The sequence below is a fragment of the Macrobrachium rosenbergii genome, chromosome 19 (assembly GCF_040412425.1).
Source record: "Macrobrachium rosenbergii isolate ZJJX-2024 chromosome 19, ASM4041242v1, whole genome shotgun sequence".
NCBI lineage: Eukaryota > Metazoa > Arthropoda > Malacostraca > Decapoda > Palaemonidae > Macrobrachium > Macrobrachium rosenbergii.
This window is the reverse complement of record NC_089759.1, coordinates 2660907-2678090: the sequence shown is the minus strand read 5'-3', so window position 1 is coordinate 2678090 and position 17184 is coordinate 2660907. Positions and strand designations below refer to the sequence as shown.

The 17184-nt window shown below is 37.4% G+C and overlaps 1 protein-coding gene across 1 annotated transcript; it reads right to left on the bottom strand.

Annotated features, from left to right (window-relative positions):
• Positions 1 to 4851: 4851 nt before the first annotated feature.
• Positions 4852 to 11957, bottom strand: LOC136848561 (heparanase-like). Its single transcript, XM_067120848.1, has 12 exons — positions 11863 to 11957; positions 10363 to 10451; positions 9867 to 9981; positions 9082 to 9269; positions 8680 to 8844; positions 8012 to 8179; positions 7587 to 7680; positions 6980 to 7113; positions 6665 to 6852; positions 6276 to 6408; positions 5936 to 6065; positions 4852 to 5116 (listed from the first exon to the last, which is right to left on the bottom strand). The coding sequence occupies exons 2-12, from the start codon at positions 10436 to 10438 to the stop codon at positions 4954 to 4956; spliced, it is 1554 nt and encodes a 517-aa protein (XP_066976949.1). The 5' UTR covers positions 10439 to 10451; positions 11863 to 11957; the 3' UTR covers positions 4852 to 4953.
• Positions 11958 to 17184: the final 5227 nt, after the last annotated feature.

The window sequence follows — 17184 nt, the reverse complement described above, 5'->3', positions numbered from 1 at the left end:
TAATATCAGGTTCAAAATGTGATATTAGTATTCAAATTACCGGTACATTATTAGTATTGTTTTTTTTCGTATTAACGGCTTTTATTCCATACATTCAGTGTGTGACAATAATCATATGATTTCCGTTTTTAGTTTCTGGATAGGGTTGATTTTCCTCCTCTTAGTGATCTTTCAGAGGATAGGAGTCCCTTCAATGGAATTATGAGAACTTAAAAAGCATCTATGCCCTTAGCATCGAACTCATCAAGTGATAAGCCTTTGCTACTCCTCATGAGAACATCGCCTCTGCCAACCTTGAGGGCCTGGCTTCAGTAATCATAAAGCTTAAAAATCCACTTATTTAGTCAGTGAACCTCTCCTCAGACTACTATCCATTATAAACGGTTCCCCTGCCAGTCTTGATCACTTTACTTCAGTCATTTCAGATTCACTTTACTTACTGAGAACCCTACTGCACTATCCACCAATCTTCAGAAAGTTGGGCTTTCAACAGGTTTACGTTGCAAAATCACTTAAAACAGACCCTTTTTTCATTTTCGATTCTCTGGCGGCCATTTTCCACAAAGTGGTCATCATTATAAGGTTTTGGAGTTGTTCAGTGGGTTCACTAACAGATATCTGAAGCCCTTCAATCCATACCAGAAGGTTTTGACTGGACAAAGCCAGAAAGCTTGGAAATATCTGATTTTTTTTTTTATTTGAGGCTCCCCGGCTAAACATTGAAACTCGTTAGGACATTCACTATGACAGTCTTCTCGGTTTCTCTACAAAATTTAACTAAGTTCTTATTCTCTTTTTCCTTGGTGGCGGGCATAATATTTACGCCAGCATGCTACATCAGACCATCCCTTGACAGCTACCTCTGGCTTGCACAGTGCTTGAATGAGGCATACAAAGGCTGACAACTATGTTGGCCGTTTCCAGACACTGGAGCAACATCCCAAGAGCCGTGAACTGAGAAATCCACAATTGTTTATCAAATGAGACTTCCCAACAAAACACCGAAACTCGTGATGACATTCACTATAACAGCATTCTCATTGACTGTACATAAGTTAATAGAGTACTTATTCTTTTATTCCATGGTATCAGCCACATTGTGTACACCTTCATATTACACCAGACAATCCCTTAGTGGTTACCTGTTGGCTGGGAACACTGGCTTACACAGTACTGTGAAGGAGACATACAAATGCTGACACTGGAGTGACATCCAAGAACCGAGCACTTTGTCTCCTATATCCACCATAGAATATGCATTGTCACTGAGCATACCATACATATCCTATGGTTACCTGTGCAGAAGCCTAAAATGTCTTAAGATACTTCCTACATGCGAATGTCCAACAAGTGCAATGGTGATAGGAGAAACTGAGTGGTCTTACCAGTCCCCTATCAGAAATCTTAAGGCTTCTTCCCACTTCCTCAGTATAAGAATATTAAAAGCCCTCAATATTTACATGTTCAACCATCCTCCTAGGAAAATGACACTTCACGACTGCAGTATCATCATCATCAAGGAACTGTTAGATCAGAATGAATGTTTATCCTCATTCTCATTGTCCTTCATTACAAGTTGGCTGGTCTCAGAAACAGGACAATCAAGAGAAGACTGTTTAGTCTCAAAGGTCCTAAGCAGTATCATATTTATAGTGATCTGGATTTCTAAAATTTAGGTTGAGTTATTTGTTAAAGTCTGACTTTCATATTAGTGTGATAATGTCTTTCAATATGTCTGTGAACTTCCAGTAAGCTATATTTTTTACTGTTTCTCTCGTTTAGATGAGAAAGTAATCATAAAAAAAAGCAACTACTTCCAGAGATGTCCATGAGACTGTACCTCTGTTCACTTAACCTCATTCAGGATAAGAACACACGTGTCTTTTACCTATATACTGTATGCTTAACTTTTCCCACGATCTCGTCTTCCTTTACCTTTCTTGACCCCTGGAAGTGTCTCTTCTCTTGCCGGGCGGGCACAAAGCTTCCTTCACCCACAGACTTGTCCGATCTTCATGATTTGACATCCTTTCGAGGTGGCAACATTTGTGATGGCCAGAGCTCACGGCCCACTGTACATAGTTCTCCACACACGAAGTATTTCGTCCAGTACACCTACACTTTTATTATTATTAGTATTAGTTGTTATTTTTCTGTTTGTAAATAAATTATGTTAAATCTTACAAATGCTTTGCGTCTCAATCCCAGGAAACTTTTTTTTATCTTATTGAACGCATCTCTGCCTATCTTTCTATCTCTACATAACTGGAAGGAATGTATATGGTCACTTGCCCTGACACAGATAAGAACTGCTGTTTCTGTTGATCTTCTTGAGAATATGCCACTGTTCTGCATATTATCTTATGACCTGTCTCTTGTTCGTGAACGGAAAATTCCCAGTGGGAAAATTGCCAGGCGGAAAATTGTCATGCGGAAAATTACCAGCAAGGAAAATTTCCATGCAGAATATTGCCAGGCGGAAGATTGCCATTGCCTATTTAATCATATAAAGTCAAACCTAAATGAAGAAAAATTTTTTTTTTAACCAAAAGTATAGTACTGTACTTTCTGATAGATGAATGAATAAAAATGAAAGTAAGGTTTTGAAATAAAACACATTACATCATAATATAATTTATCAAATTCAGTAAAATTGAAATATAACACATTACATTATATAAATAAACAAAATCAAAATGTTAAGAAATATAAAAAAATAGAAAAAAAATGTTTAAAATGAGTGGAGGTTATATGCAACAGCTCGAAGAAATGAGATTTTACGATCTTCACTATACTGCCCAACAGTTCTCTTCAGTTTATCATTGACATCTTTATATTTTCTTTGATAACGAATCTCATCTCCTCTTTCAAATTGTAGAATTTTTTTATGCACTAATATTTCCTCCTTCTTTAAAAATTCAATGCATTTCCAGATATTAGGATGACTGTGAAATATTTTGGAAAACGCATTGTTGAACGCTTCGATGCTGTTGTTGGTACGTGGCATGCAGTGCTCTACTCTGGAATGAACATTCCACATAGGAATCGGGAATAACGGTGTTGATCTCCTCCTATTGTTACCCCTTCCTCTCATAACACCAATGTACTGTACGTCAATTCAAAATAAGACAGAAATTCTTCAGGTATGTCTTCATCTTCCGATAGCTCTTCAAAACCTGAAACAACATCATGACACGGGAGGAAAGGAAAGCCAAAGCAGAAAAACATCGTAACTTTAAACTGAAGCTGCTTTCATTGTGATACCGATTTTTGTAACCAAGGTTCACAAGCTTTCTATAGTTTGCCTGGCAGAAGTGGAAAAAACATCCAGTGTGGTCTGTTTGGGGAAAAACACTCTTTAGTCCATTTATCGAAGCTTTTTCAAAGTCACTCATAACCGTGTGGGGTTCTAGTTGTACTAAATTCCTAAGTATATTAAACAGATTTTCATATGTACGTTCACTTTTGTTGGGAAGAAATGCAAAAGCACGTGGAAAACTAGAATTTTCAACTTGGACATGAATTGTAAAAAGCTGGAAATATATATCAGGTGACACTTTGAACGTTCCATCCATAGCCCAGTTTTTATATTTTCTTAAATCCTCAATCCCATCATTCGTGATAAATAATAAGATTCGATTTTCATGGTCGACTCCAGAATCATACTGGAGGAATTTCTCACCAGAATTAAGATTTTGAAATTCGGATGGAATTACAAATTCTGTCCTTTCAGAAGGAATTGGTGGGGTACAAGACGTTTCCTGTTTCCAATGCCTAACATTCCTACTTACATGTTGCAAATTTTGGAGCTCAGCACGTGCACAGTCATCTAAAGATGATAAGCACTCCGCAACCAAAGAACGAGTAGGACGACCTGAAGTCATTGCTTCTTTTTTCAGCTCTTGAATGGCTGCCTTGGCTTCTACTTTGCTCTTGGCGGCACTGTGATTGTGTTCATTAACATGTTTCAAAATTTCGTAATCATGGTTCTTTGATTTTGAATGTAGTCTTGCTGGACATGATTTCTGTTTTCTTAACGCACATTCCCAATAGATTTTTGTTCCTTCCTTGTTTCTTCCGTTGAGATGATACATAAATTGTAGTTCATCAATGAGAATATCCTTTCCACGTTCACTTGTTATGAAAGCAGTCATTATGGGTACAGACTTCAGAGAATACTGAAATAGTATGTCTTTTTCTTAAAAAAAGGTTAGAACGAATTTCTTCTTTTGGTAAGCAAATAGATATAAACAAAAGGAGAAATGGTAGTTTGGGTAAGAATGGACAATTATGAAAGGAGACATGATAGTTTGGGTAAGAATGAACAATTTATAAAATTGAAAGGAGAAATGGTAGTTTAGGTAAGAATGAACAATTATGAAAGGAGAAATGAAAAGAAATCTTTAATTTGCCAATGGCAATCTTCCGCCTGGAAATATTCTGCATGGAAATTTTCCTTGCTGGCAATTTTCCGCATGGCAGTTTTCCGCCTGGCAATTTTCCCACTGGGAGTTTTCCTATTGCCCTCTTGTTCGGCAACTATCATAACAGCCACTTCGATTATTTTAAGTTTATCTTTTAAAGCGATTTCCCTGATCACTCTATCAGGAGGAATTAAAAAAATTAACCCTCACTTATTCCTTGATTAACTGTACGAATTTCTTTGTGGTGGTCAGTGTAAAGCTCTCTCTCTCTCTCTCTCTCTCTCTCTCTCTCTCTCTCTCTCTCTCTCTCTCTCTCTCTCTCTCCCATGTCATTGCTTTCATTATCTTAATGAATTTATTAAATCAAATATAAGATTAATTAGTTCTGGTTAATCCAGACCAGGATTCTCTAATTCAATCAAACAAATTTATTGGCTGGGCAAAGGTTATTGGGAATGTCTTATCACATCCAGTATACATGTTAATAATATTCATTTTCCAAGAGAAGGAAACTTCGGTGTTACAATGTCTATGGAGTCTCACAGTCCTGTACGTGGGCATCAACAACGACCCAAAAGCCAAATGAGAGAGGAGGGATCTCTAACTCCTGCCCGGAGAGTAGGCGGGGCTCCAGGTCCGGAAGTTCCTCATCAGACGTCATTTCCAGCATTTTCCCATTAAGCATGACGTCACTGTATGGAAAGAAAAATGGCAGATTAGTCGACATATATTACAATATATGATTCCTTATGGTTCTAAGAGCTATTACGACGCATTTCATCATTTTCTGTTTTTACAACACGCCTGTTTTCTCTTTGCAATGGCTGGAATCAGGAACAATTCGGGCTTTATAAATATCAGTCGAGCACTAAACCATTTGGCCATGGCATCCACTTTGGATTTCGGGAGGAATTCATACATACATACATACATAGCCTATATACTTACATAAACACTCTCACACACACATATATACATATGTGTGTATATATATATGTATATATATACAGTATACGGCTGGCCCGAAGGATTAGACTTATTTAATATGGCTAAGAACCAGTTGGTTACCTAGCAACGGGACCTACAGCTTATTGTGGAATCCGAACCACAGTATACCAAGAAATGAATTTCTATCGCCAGAAATAAATTCCTCTAATTCTTCATTGGCCGGCCGGAAATTCGAACACGTGCCCAGCAGTGAGCTATCCGAGAACTATACCGACCTATCCAACGAGGAACCATATATATATATATATATATATATATATATATATATATATATATATATATATATATATATATATAAGTACTATTATCTCAAATCTCAAGGCAATCAATCTATTTTGGCTTTTTTAATCTCTCCCTTTAGTTATCACTGACAGACCTACAGGTTCCAGTTTTCATCTCACTGAACTTCTTACAAATAAATAAATAAATAAAATATTATATCTTGGGTAACAGTATAATCTTCATCTCGGTTAAAATATTCCTCCCTGGACATTTTCACTTACCCAGACTGGATGAAGTTATCTGGAGGCTCAAGGAGATATTGCTGTATGGAGTGATCTGGAGACATCTTATCAAATGTTATTCTGGAAGATCTGGAATGGTCTACGTTGACACCGAAAATAACCACGTTTCCTGAAGACAAAGTAGTTCCAGTGAGGTTATGGTGATCGTCTCAAATGGTTCTTCTCGTAACTCTGTCATCAAGCTCAACTTCATGAGTATAATCAAAATTCTTCAACTCAGAGAGACAAAGTAAATGCACTATTTCCTGACAGCTGATAGATAGCATATGAGATTTCCTTCCAGGGTGAATCTGAAATGAAAATCAAAATCGTGACAAACCTGGTTTATAGGACATTGAACCGGGCTTTTGGCAATGTCCGTAAAGCCTTGTTGTTTTGGGAGCTCCCTCAGTGGCTATGTCGAGAACTTTTACCCCTACTAACCGCTTGTACAATACTGATAACCAATAATCCTGTAAGGGGAATGGACTTTATTTATATTACACATATATTATGAACTGCTTGCTACTTAGATGTATGGGAAATGTAATGGATATGATATAAGCTTAAGATGAGAAAAGAGGCTGATAGTATAGTGTGGTCAGTTGAAAATACTGTTCCCCGTCTCGCTAATTGCAAATTTAAATAATTTTCTTATCTGATATCTTATCCTCATTAGAGGTATAACTAAGCACCAGACAATAAAACGACTCCATAACCCTAACTTACTGGATTAGGTTTGAAATCCTTTTTGATATCATTAATGAGAGCATATCGCTTCTGGTACAGGGTCTGCCTCGCCAGGAGATCTATTCCCTCAACGGCCGCTAGACCCAGTTTATCGAGCCAAAGGAATCCAGCGATGTATGTGTTACTAAAGTTTATCGCGCCTCCTCCGACCGAAGAACTTGTTTCAGCTAAGAGTGGAGAGAGAAAGAGACTAGAGAGAGGATAAACGTAGACTACTGGATAACAATTAGGTCTCGTTGTCTGTTTGGAAGGATGTGAAAAGGTCCTACTTTACAGAAGATTGCTGTGACTTACTTAGCCAGAGTGGGGTGTCGGGGCAGTACTTGTCTCTGAGTTCTACCGCCTGTGGGATCTGCCATTTTAGCATATCAAGGGTTTCCAGAGAGGTGTAGTCCTCAACGGTGACATTGACGCCAGGTAGATAGTAACTGGAAAACACACCTTGGCCTCAGTTGACATTAACTTGGGTCAAGAATGTTCTAAACAACAGAAATGTAAACTCATTTCTGTTAGTAGATTTTTCTGAACTTTGATTAACATTTGAAAGTTGAAACAGAGTCATAAATGAGTCTAGAACTAGAATGCCCCAAATTTAGGCATGCAAATGATAACAGTAAAACAGGATAGTTTTTGAAGGTAACAATGTAATTATGATCTTTAGAAGAAAGAAATAGGCTCATATTCTCATTATGAAATCCACCTATATATCATCCTTGGCATGCTAAATAATAGCATTCCACTGTAATTCTTACACCCACCTCCATTAACTTTACCTTTAAAAACTAACAGTTGTTCCTCTCACACCACTTTGTCTCACAAGCCACAAGATCATTTCGTTTATTCTAATAGTAATTCTAAACGCCATTAATACAAAATTCCTGTCAACCTTAATGCTCCTTACTGATGCCAAGATACTGCAGTCAGATTCATCTTCAGCTCCTTTAGGCTTTCCAGGAACTCATTCAGAAATTTCATTTGTAGTCCATTGGCTTCTTCTGGAACGATCAGAGAAGGATCTTGTATGTATGTTATGGAATGGTTGTAGATTTAAATATAAAATGTAAGATCAGTCATAGTCATGATATGATAACCATAATGCAAAATGTTACTGACAGTGATGATTGCCCTGAATACAATGACTGCTCAATCTTAATTCATACAAATAACACTGTAATTGCACTGAAATGTGCAAGGTACATTATGAAATGTTTTAAAAGAAAGGGATGCAGAGCTAAGCTCCTGATAAGGATTATGTGTGAAGTAAAGCGGAAAAGTCTTAGCAAGGTGGAAAGAACAGATTGTAAAATAGTTTGACAAGTTTATTACCTTCATCTTCAACTGACAGCTTGGGGAACCTTGGCTTAGTGACGTCGGGACCGATTATCTCAGGATTATCAAAATGCTTCTCCAGCTGTGTTCTAAGGCTGAGGTAATCATGGGCATCCATCGTCCCAGTGAAATTATACTTGTAGTTGTGATAGTAGGAATTTGGTTCTGTAGAATGATTTGACCAAAATTTAATTGTTGAACAAGTTGTCCAAGATATCTCAAACAATACACATCGCAATAGATTATATATAACCAAAGTATCCGAAAAGCTTCGAAGCCTAAATGAAATTGCTTTAATATGATGATACAATTAGATTATTGTATGCTGATGTTTAAGAATATAATTTGGATAACTAAGCCAAAGGCTTAGCTTAACAATATCATATTAGGCATAGTCACAGATGAAATCAAAATGGAACATTTTTCTCTGAAATTCACACATTAATATCAGAAGTAAGAGTAGAAAACGAACATCACGGAGTCAAAATTTGATGAAATATGCCTTTTTCCAAAATCAAAAACAGGGGGAAAATGTCGAAAAAGAGTTTCTGAAAACCAGGGAAATATAAGGGATTATGCTCTCCAAAACTGAGCATTACCAAGAGTACACTACTGAAAGATGATGTTTACAGAAATGCCGTCAGCTGGTCTATAAAACCACTTACCATTCCCAAGTTGCCACTTGAAATTGTCGTTACTATCTTTGAAAATTTCCAAAGCATTTGAGAAATCCCAAGTGTTCTCGGGTGTCCTGTAGAACTGGTTCAAGTCGAAAAGGATCGTCAGGGAAGCAGAATCTGCGAATTCCTTCAGGTGTCGGAGATCCTCGGCTGAAATGAAAAGGTGGGAGGAACAAAATAGTGAAAAGGGAATGTGTGTAAAGCCTTACAGCCTGCATTTCCTTCCTGACAATAAGTACGGTATGAAGTGTTATTTGCGAGCTTCAAAATTGAGATGTATAGAATTAACGTATTTCTGTAATTTTATGGGGGGCACAAAAGGTAAAACAAATGAAATTTTAAAAGTTCACACCTCAAAAAACCATATCGATACAGACTGACAGTCACCTGTAATAGTAAAATTGGTGAAATCATTCTCATCAGCTTTATAATCATCATCGAAATCAGTTCTTCTGGTCTCACTTCCATGACCAGATTCTGAAGACGGGTCATAAGTGAGGAAATTGGCAGACGACCCACCAACTCTCAGAATAGCTGGAGATAATTCCTTCGCTAGGGTCACAAACTTTTTTGACCTACAGAGAGGGATGAATGATCTCATTAGTAGTTTAAAATATGGGTAATGTCATTCATAGATCCGATGGCTAAAAAAAAATTCAGTTTAGCTTCCGTTTTTACAAGCAGAATGAAAACTTTTGGTTACTTCATGACTTATTTGATTGATTTTATAAACTTTAGGCTACCAAACAAAGCACTGGGATACTTTCAGCCATTCAGCTCTTCTTCAGAAAGCGAGAAGAGGGAGCTGTGGTGGTGGAACAGCAAGATGAAGAGACCCACAAAATGAATGAAATGAAGTACAATAATTTAGAGCTGGAACTGGGAGGAAACCTCACTGATGCACTAAGCAGTAATGGCTAGGGAGGCTGCACAGCAAGATCGAAGAAAGGAGGAAGGAATGGCGGTAAAGAAAAAAGCTAAGAAGTGGGTGCAGCAAGCGGCCGAAGGGCCAGGGCAAACATCCAATAGCAATGCTTCTTTTCATGGCTAGGTTTGAAGATACCCTTTGTATCTTTTACAGCGGACTGAGAAGCCAGTCACTGTAGATCAAAAAGATTTCAAGAATAGCATTTTAACCAAAAGATTCCGTTGGACGGACGACTGACTCTTACTTTGCAAGATCTATTATCAAACTATCTTTGGTGATCTGTGAAGAAACGGCAACGCTGAGATAGAATGGCGAGACTTCTCTCAGGTCGCCTAGGACAGCCACTTTGAACGAATCACCTGTCGAGGAGAAAAGCTGTTAGATTTGTCAGCTTCAAAAAATATGTTTATCGCCCATATCAGTTACGATATAAATTGTATATTCAGAGCAGCCAGAGGACAATATTTGTACATTCCACTGATATATTAATTTCTCAAAAGTATTTCAGAATTCATCTGAAGCCAGATTGAATATATATATATATATATATATATATATATATATATATATATATATATATATATATATATATATATATATATATATATGTGTGTGTGTGTGTGTGTGTGTGTGTGTGTGTGTGTGTACATATAAATACCACATATATAAATGTATATATATTCACACATAATTATATGTATGAGTGTGTGTATGCATTATGTGTGCATATAATTCCTTACTGTTTGGCCTTCCGTAGCACAAGAAAGCGGAGAGTATTGCAAAGGCAAACACGAAAAGAAAAGGAATCCGCACCATGGTTCCTCAGAGCCTGTAAATAAAGAGTAAAGTTTTAAAATCTTTTATATGGACAGACAAAATCCAGTGACCCATTTTTCTTCGAAAATGGTGACACGGAGACCAAACCAAGCCCAAATAATTTTTCAAAGATAAAGATGCAAATATACCAAAAGTACTAAACAGAAAAGGTGTTTCCACATTCATGATTTAACTGCACAGTTAGTAAAAAAAAAAAAGCCTCATGTGCAGGACACTTCCATTATAACAGTATCCCTATGCACGTACAGGAAAGGCTTGCCGGCATCGCGAAATGGAAATATCAATTGTATTAGTAGTAGTGGCAGGAATATGTCCTTGGAACGGCTCTCCAATCAACTCTGCCCTCAGCAGTGTAAAGACACTCTTACTATCTGGTTTATTACGCCCCCCACCATTTCCCTGCAGTCTATACTTAGTCTATTCGCCACTTTTTTTCGCACACTTCTGAATGGTGTGCTCTTTTCCACGGCTCGTCGTGCCACATTCTCTCCTCATGACAAAACCACATCAAAACAACCTCATTCATCTTCCACGGTCTCTCTCATCTCTTCTCACATCCTAAGCACCTGTGCGAACCAACATTTCAGTTCTTCCACCACCCACTCATAATTCATCACTCTTATTCCACTTACTCACAAAGCCTACTCATACTCACTAACACACTATACATCATACTCTTTATATAATCATTTTCTGTCTCTTTACACTCATGAATATTCCTCATTGGAAAAAATTATTTCTAAAATCTCAGTTTTTTCTCAACACATTTCCAACAGGAGGTTTTCTAATCTTACTACCCAGTGGAACGACTAAGTAATCAAATCTGCCATCCTCCTATTCAGTGAGCCAGAGCATGGGCGGAGGAGGGCGTAAGGCTTGCAGCCTCATTCCAAAATACCAGATGCAATGTTAGTTTTCGGTTGCTATTGTATTTCCAAGCTTTACGAGGCTAGATAAGTTTAATGGTATCTTAAAAAGGCAGAAGACACGAAGAATATTAAGGACTTAATACTACATTTGGTTGGGCATCTAGATTCCGGTTATACAGTATTAGGCAATTTGTCTTAGGCCCATAATCCGTCGCCATTATATATATATATATATATATATATATATATATATATATATATATATATATATATATATATATATATATATATATATATATATATATATATATATATATATTATATATATATATAGAATTCCTTTAAACACGGAACTGGTGGTGGTCTGAAATCACGGTCTGAATTAATATTAAGTTTCTCAACACGAAACTGTAATAAGGGATCATATAACGAAGCCCTGTCTATGGATAACTTTAAAGTTGTACAAGTATATGATATTTCAAAAGTCTCACAAATAATTCTCTATTGACTTAAGAAGCAAAATTATTACTTTACCTGTTATCTATCGCTTATGACAACCATCGGCTTCACAACCACTCGTTGTGACGTCCTGAGTATTTATACACTGAGTATGGATATCGCCGATGCCTTATCTCCTGAAAATGCTGAATGATATCCAGTAAGACTGTGGGAACTGAATTTCAATAGGTGGGTTGTCAGCTTTACGTAATCAGCCATTATCACGTCTGAAAACGAAATCCCCAGTGGATTTCTCACGGGAAAATCCGATAAAATTTGAGACTGTTGGGAAAAGTCATATAGGTATTTTTAAAGTGCACTGGGACCTGTTTTACCCTTGCCCTACTTGTTTCCCATTTGGGCACTGCAGTTAAGGTGATCTTGATTCATGAATGAGGTATTTTTCTATTGTGATGATTCTTATGGTAACGATCAACTGATAGAAATCTCTTATAGAGAAGCTGTTTTGTACGAATAATATCAGATTCAAAATGTGATATTAGTATTCAAATTCCCAGTATGTTATTAGTATTTTATTCTGTATTAACGGCTTTTATTCCAAACATTCAGTGTGTGACAATAATCATGTGATTTTCTTTTTCCAGAGTCTGGATAGGACTGATTTTCCTCCCCTTAATGATCTTTCAGGGGATAGGAGTCCCTTCAAAGGAATTATGAGACCTGAAACACCATCTATGTCCTTAGCATCGAACTCATCAATTGATAAGCCTTTGCTAGAAATATGGGAAATGTAATGGATATGATACAGCTTAAGATAAGAACAGAGGTTGATCGTCCAGTGTGGATACTTGAAAGTAATGTTCCCTGTCTCATGAATCTGTAATTTAAAACACTTCTTACCTGGTGCCTTACCCTCGTAAGAATTCGCAGCTCATTTTGCTTAACTAAAGAGCAGGTCAAGAAAACATCAACAAAATCAAAACTTACTGGGTTAGGTTTGAAATCCATTTCGATATCACCAATGAGAGCATAGCACTTCTGATACAGGGTCTGCCTCGCCAAAAGGTCGATTTCTTCAACGGCTGCGAGTCCCAGTTTATCGATCCAAAGGAATCCAGCGATACAATCAGGTCTCGTTATCTCTTTGGAAGGATGTGGAAAGGTCGTACTTTAAGGAAAATCACTGTGACTTACTTAGCCAAACTGGAGTCTCGGGACAGTACTCGTCTCTGAGTTCTACCGCCTGTGGGATCTGCCGTGTCAGCATGTCGAGGGTTTCCACAGAGGTGTAATCTTCAACGGTAACACCAGTGCCAGGTAGATAGTACCTGGAAGACACACCTTGGTCTTAGTTGATAGTAGAGCCAACTAAAACTGTTCGAGAAAAACAGAAATATAATCTCATTTCTATTAGCAGACTTTTCTGAACTTTAGCATTTGAAAACTGATTGAAAGAGTCATAAATGAGTCTAAAACTGGAATGCCTTACATGTTGACATACAAATGTTAACAGTAAAACAAGGGTGCTTTCGAAGACCATGCACCTTCCTTGGTATACTGAATAATGGCATTCCCCACCAATCTTACACCTGCTCTGTTACCTTTACCTTTATACAATCTAACACTTATTCCTCTTCCTCCATTATGTCTCTAATGCCACGACATCATTTCGTTTGCTCTAAAAGGAGTTCTAAGATGTCAGTAATACAAAAGTTCTAAGTCACCAAACGAAATTCCTGTTAAAATCAAGGGTCCTTACTGATCCCAAGATACTGCAGCCAGATTCATCTTCATCTCCTTTAGGTTTTCCAGGAACTCCTTTAGGTACTTCATGCGTAGTCCATTGGCTTCTTCTGGAACGATCAGAGACGGATCTTGTATGATATGGAATGATTCTAGACTCAATTTGCAAGGGCTTACACAGGCTACTCGATGAAAAAAATAAAATATAAGATAATCATGATCAGGATATGAAAACATTAAAACAAGAAGCCACTGATGACGACGAATTTACTGAATACAATAATTGTTAAATCTTGTTTCATACAAACGACGTGGCAATTGCACTAAAATGTGCAAAGAAACGTAATAAAATGCTGTAAGAGAAAGTTATAAAGAGTTAAGCCACTGATTAGGTTAATGTACAAAGTAAAAATGAACAGTCACGAATATGTGACAAGAGAAGAATGTGAAATAGTTTGGCAAGTTTATTACCTTCGTCTTCAACGGACAACTTGGGAAACCGTGGTTTAGTGACATCTGGACCGACTATCTCAGGGTTATCAAAATGCTTCTCCAGCTGTGTTCTGAGGCTGAGATATTCAGAGGCGCCCCTCGTCCCAGTAAAACTGTACTTGTACTTGAAATAGTAACAGTTTGGCTCTGCGCAACGGCCTGACGAAAATTTCATTGTTAACAAGCTATCGCTCCCGTAGGGGGTTAGTGCCGTCAGTGCACCTCATGCGGTGCACCATAGGCATTACTTAAGGTTCTTTGCAGCGTGCCTTCGGCTCCTAGCTGCAACCCCTTTCATTTCTTTTACTGTATCTCCTTTCATTTTTCGTTTTAGCTCCCGTATGGGTAAATGAGATTATACTGTAGTGTTTTTAATTAGTTTTTAATTAGTTGTTATAATAAATGTTTTTATGAATAATTATTGAGAGTCAACTCGCTGTATTTCAGCTTTGAAAATGCAACAATGTAGTTTTGAAACGTCGGCATAAGCAATAAACTATCAATTGTATCGAGTGCCTTTCCCTGACGCCTACAAATACATATATATATATATATATATATATATATATATATATATATATATATATATATATATATATATATATATATGTGTGTGTGTGTGTGTGTGTGTATGTATGCATATATATATATATATATATATATATATATATATATATATATATATATATATATATATATATATCGAGGACTAATATTAAAAGACACAAAGCAAAAGTAAAATTATGTATAAACATACACACACACACACAGACAAGAAATCTCAGTTCTTTCAAATATGGGACTATTGGTCTGAAAACACGGTCCAGATTTACACTGTTTCCAATATAGGAAACGGCATAAAAGAATCATAAACAAAGGCCTATATTATAATTACTTTACCTATTGTCCGTTGCTTATAATAATCGTCGCCTTGATGACCACTTGTGATGTCCCGAGCATTTCTGCTGAAAGTGGGAACGACATCGAATTTGGCTATGGGAACTGAATTTCCGTAGATGGCTTGTGAGCCTTACGTAATCAGCCATTTTCACATATGAAAATCAACTCTACAGTGCATTTCTCACGGGGAAATCCGAGATAAATTGATACTGTTGGCAAAAAACCACATACCTGCGTTTCAAGTTCAGCAAGATAGCCTATTTTTCACCTTTTATTTGACCTGGTTTGGAGGCCTATCTTCGGCCTTTCGTCCTACTATATTGACCTTTGGTCATTTCTGTAGGATGACCTGATTCATTAACAAGACAGTTTTTTTTTTATTGTGGTTCTGATGATGACGACAAGCTCATGCAAATCTTTTTATGCCTAAGAAAATTTTTCGCATAACAGAGTAACATTCAAATTCCAAATGTGCTAATGGCATTTATTTCTTGTTTACTTTCATTCCTTTATTAATTTTCTTTTTTTTTTTTTCACCAGGCTACGAGCAGTGTTTAACAGTTATCATCACATCTTCTGAGTTTTTGGTTTGGATTGGTTTTCCTCCTGATAATCTTTCAGTTGAAAAAGTCTCTGCAGTAGAATTATGAGACTCAAGACAGTAACTAAGACCTTAGCACAGAACTCATCAAGGCTATGATGCAACACCTTTACGAGAGATGTGACTGCTGTACCTCACGAGAACATCGATGCTACCAACTCTGAAGGCCAGGTTTCAGTAATCTCGTTAACTGACTACAGTGTAGACCACTATCCTTATAAACAGTTTCATTGCTAATCTTGATCACCACGTTTCAGTCATTTCAGACTCATTTCAAGGCCCCACTTTACTTATCAATCATCATCCGACAAGCTTGAGGACCATACTGTACTATCCAGCAATCTGCAGGGCACTTCAGCTTCTAAAAATGACCACACTATTGTCTGTGGAGTCGGACAACCTGCTAGGCCTGCCCGCCGGGTCCAACAAAATGATTCCCAACCAAGGATCTTCGACAGCAACAGCCAGCCTGTCAGCTCCTTCTTCTTCCTTCTCTTCTTCAAAAAGTGAACTAAACCTATTATTTGGTCTTTACGTTGAACAGTTTGCTATACCACACGAGAAGGTAGAATAACCTACTTAACTTCCATGATATGAAATGAATGAGTGCTTTGGTTGAGGAGTTGGGTTTGCAGCAAGTTTATGTTGCAAAATCACTAAAAACAGATCCTTTTTCATTTTCGATTCTCCAACAATTAATTTCCACAGTGATTATCTTTGTAAGGTTCTGGAGTTGCTCAGTAGGTTCGCTAATAGATTTCTGAAATTTTTCAATTTCTATGAGAAGGCTGTAATTGAAGAAAGCCTGCAAGCTATGAAGATCCTAAATTTTCTAACTATTTGAGACTCCATGATAATACACTGAAACTCGTGTTGATATTCACCATGACAACTTCCTCGGTGACTAGGGCATTTGAGAAAGTATCATTCTGCTGTTCCTTGGCAGCAGGCACATTGTGTACACCAACATACTATATCAGGCAATGCCTTAGCGTTTAACGAGAACACTGGCTTGCCCAGTACTTGAAGGAAGCTTACAAAGGCTGCCAACTTCCATGGCCAAATGTTGAACCTTTTCTCTGATAGCCGACATAGGATATCTATTGTCACTGGGAATACTATCCATACTCCATGGTTACCTATGCAGAAACCTAAAATGTCTTGGACCGTGCCTCCATGTGGACGACCAACAAGCGTAATGAGTAATAGAGAAGTTGAGTGGCTTACCAGCCCTCAAAATGTAATCCTAGGGCTTTTTCCCACAACTTCAGTGTGAGATTACTGAACGCCCTCAACCAATCCCCTAGGAAAATGACGCTTCACGACTGCAGTATTATTATCAGAAAGAACGTTTGTCATCATTTCCATTGTCCTCCATTACAATTTGGGTCAGGATGCCAGGTGTCAGGAAGAGAACATTCAAGAGAAGGCTGTTTGGTCCCATGGGTCCTATGAAGTAACAGAATGATTTTAACCTGGACCACTAAAATCGGAACTGAGTTTTTAGTTCAAGTTTGTGTATCGAGTTAGTATGATAATTCATTTCAATAATTCTGTAGACTTTATTTAACAGGGACTTCCAGCAAGCTTATGTCTCAAATCTCTTGTCTTGTTTAGATGAGGCTCTGAACATGAAAAAAAATTACTTTCAAAGACGTCCA

Bases quoted from the DNA above. Each gene is read 5' to 3' on its own strand.
- LOC136848561 (XM_067120848.1), bottom strand. From the start codon at position 10,438: ATGGTGCGGATTCCTTTTCTTTTCGTGTTTGCCTTTGCAATACTCTCC. The intron at 8,845-9,081 runs GTGACTGTCAGT...TTTTCATTTCAG, and splicing joins CACCAATTTTACTATTACAG to CCGAGGATCTCCGACACCTG. The intron at 7,681-8,011 runs GTAATAAACTTG...TGATCGTTCCAG, and splicing joins GCTGTCAGTTGAAGATGAAG to AAGAAGCCAATGGACTACAA.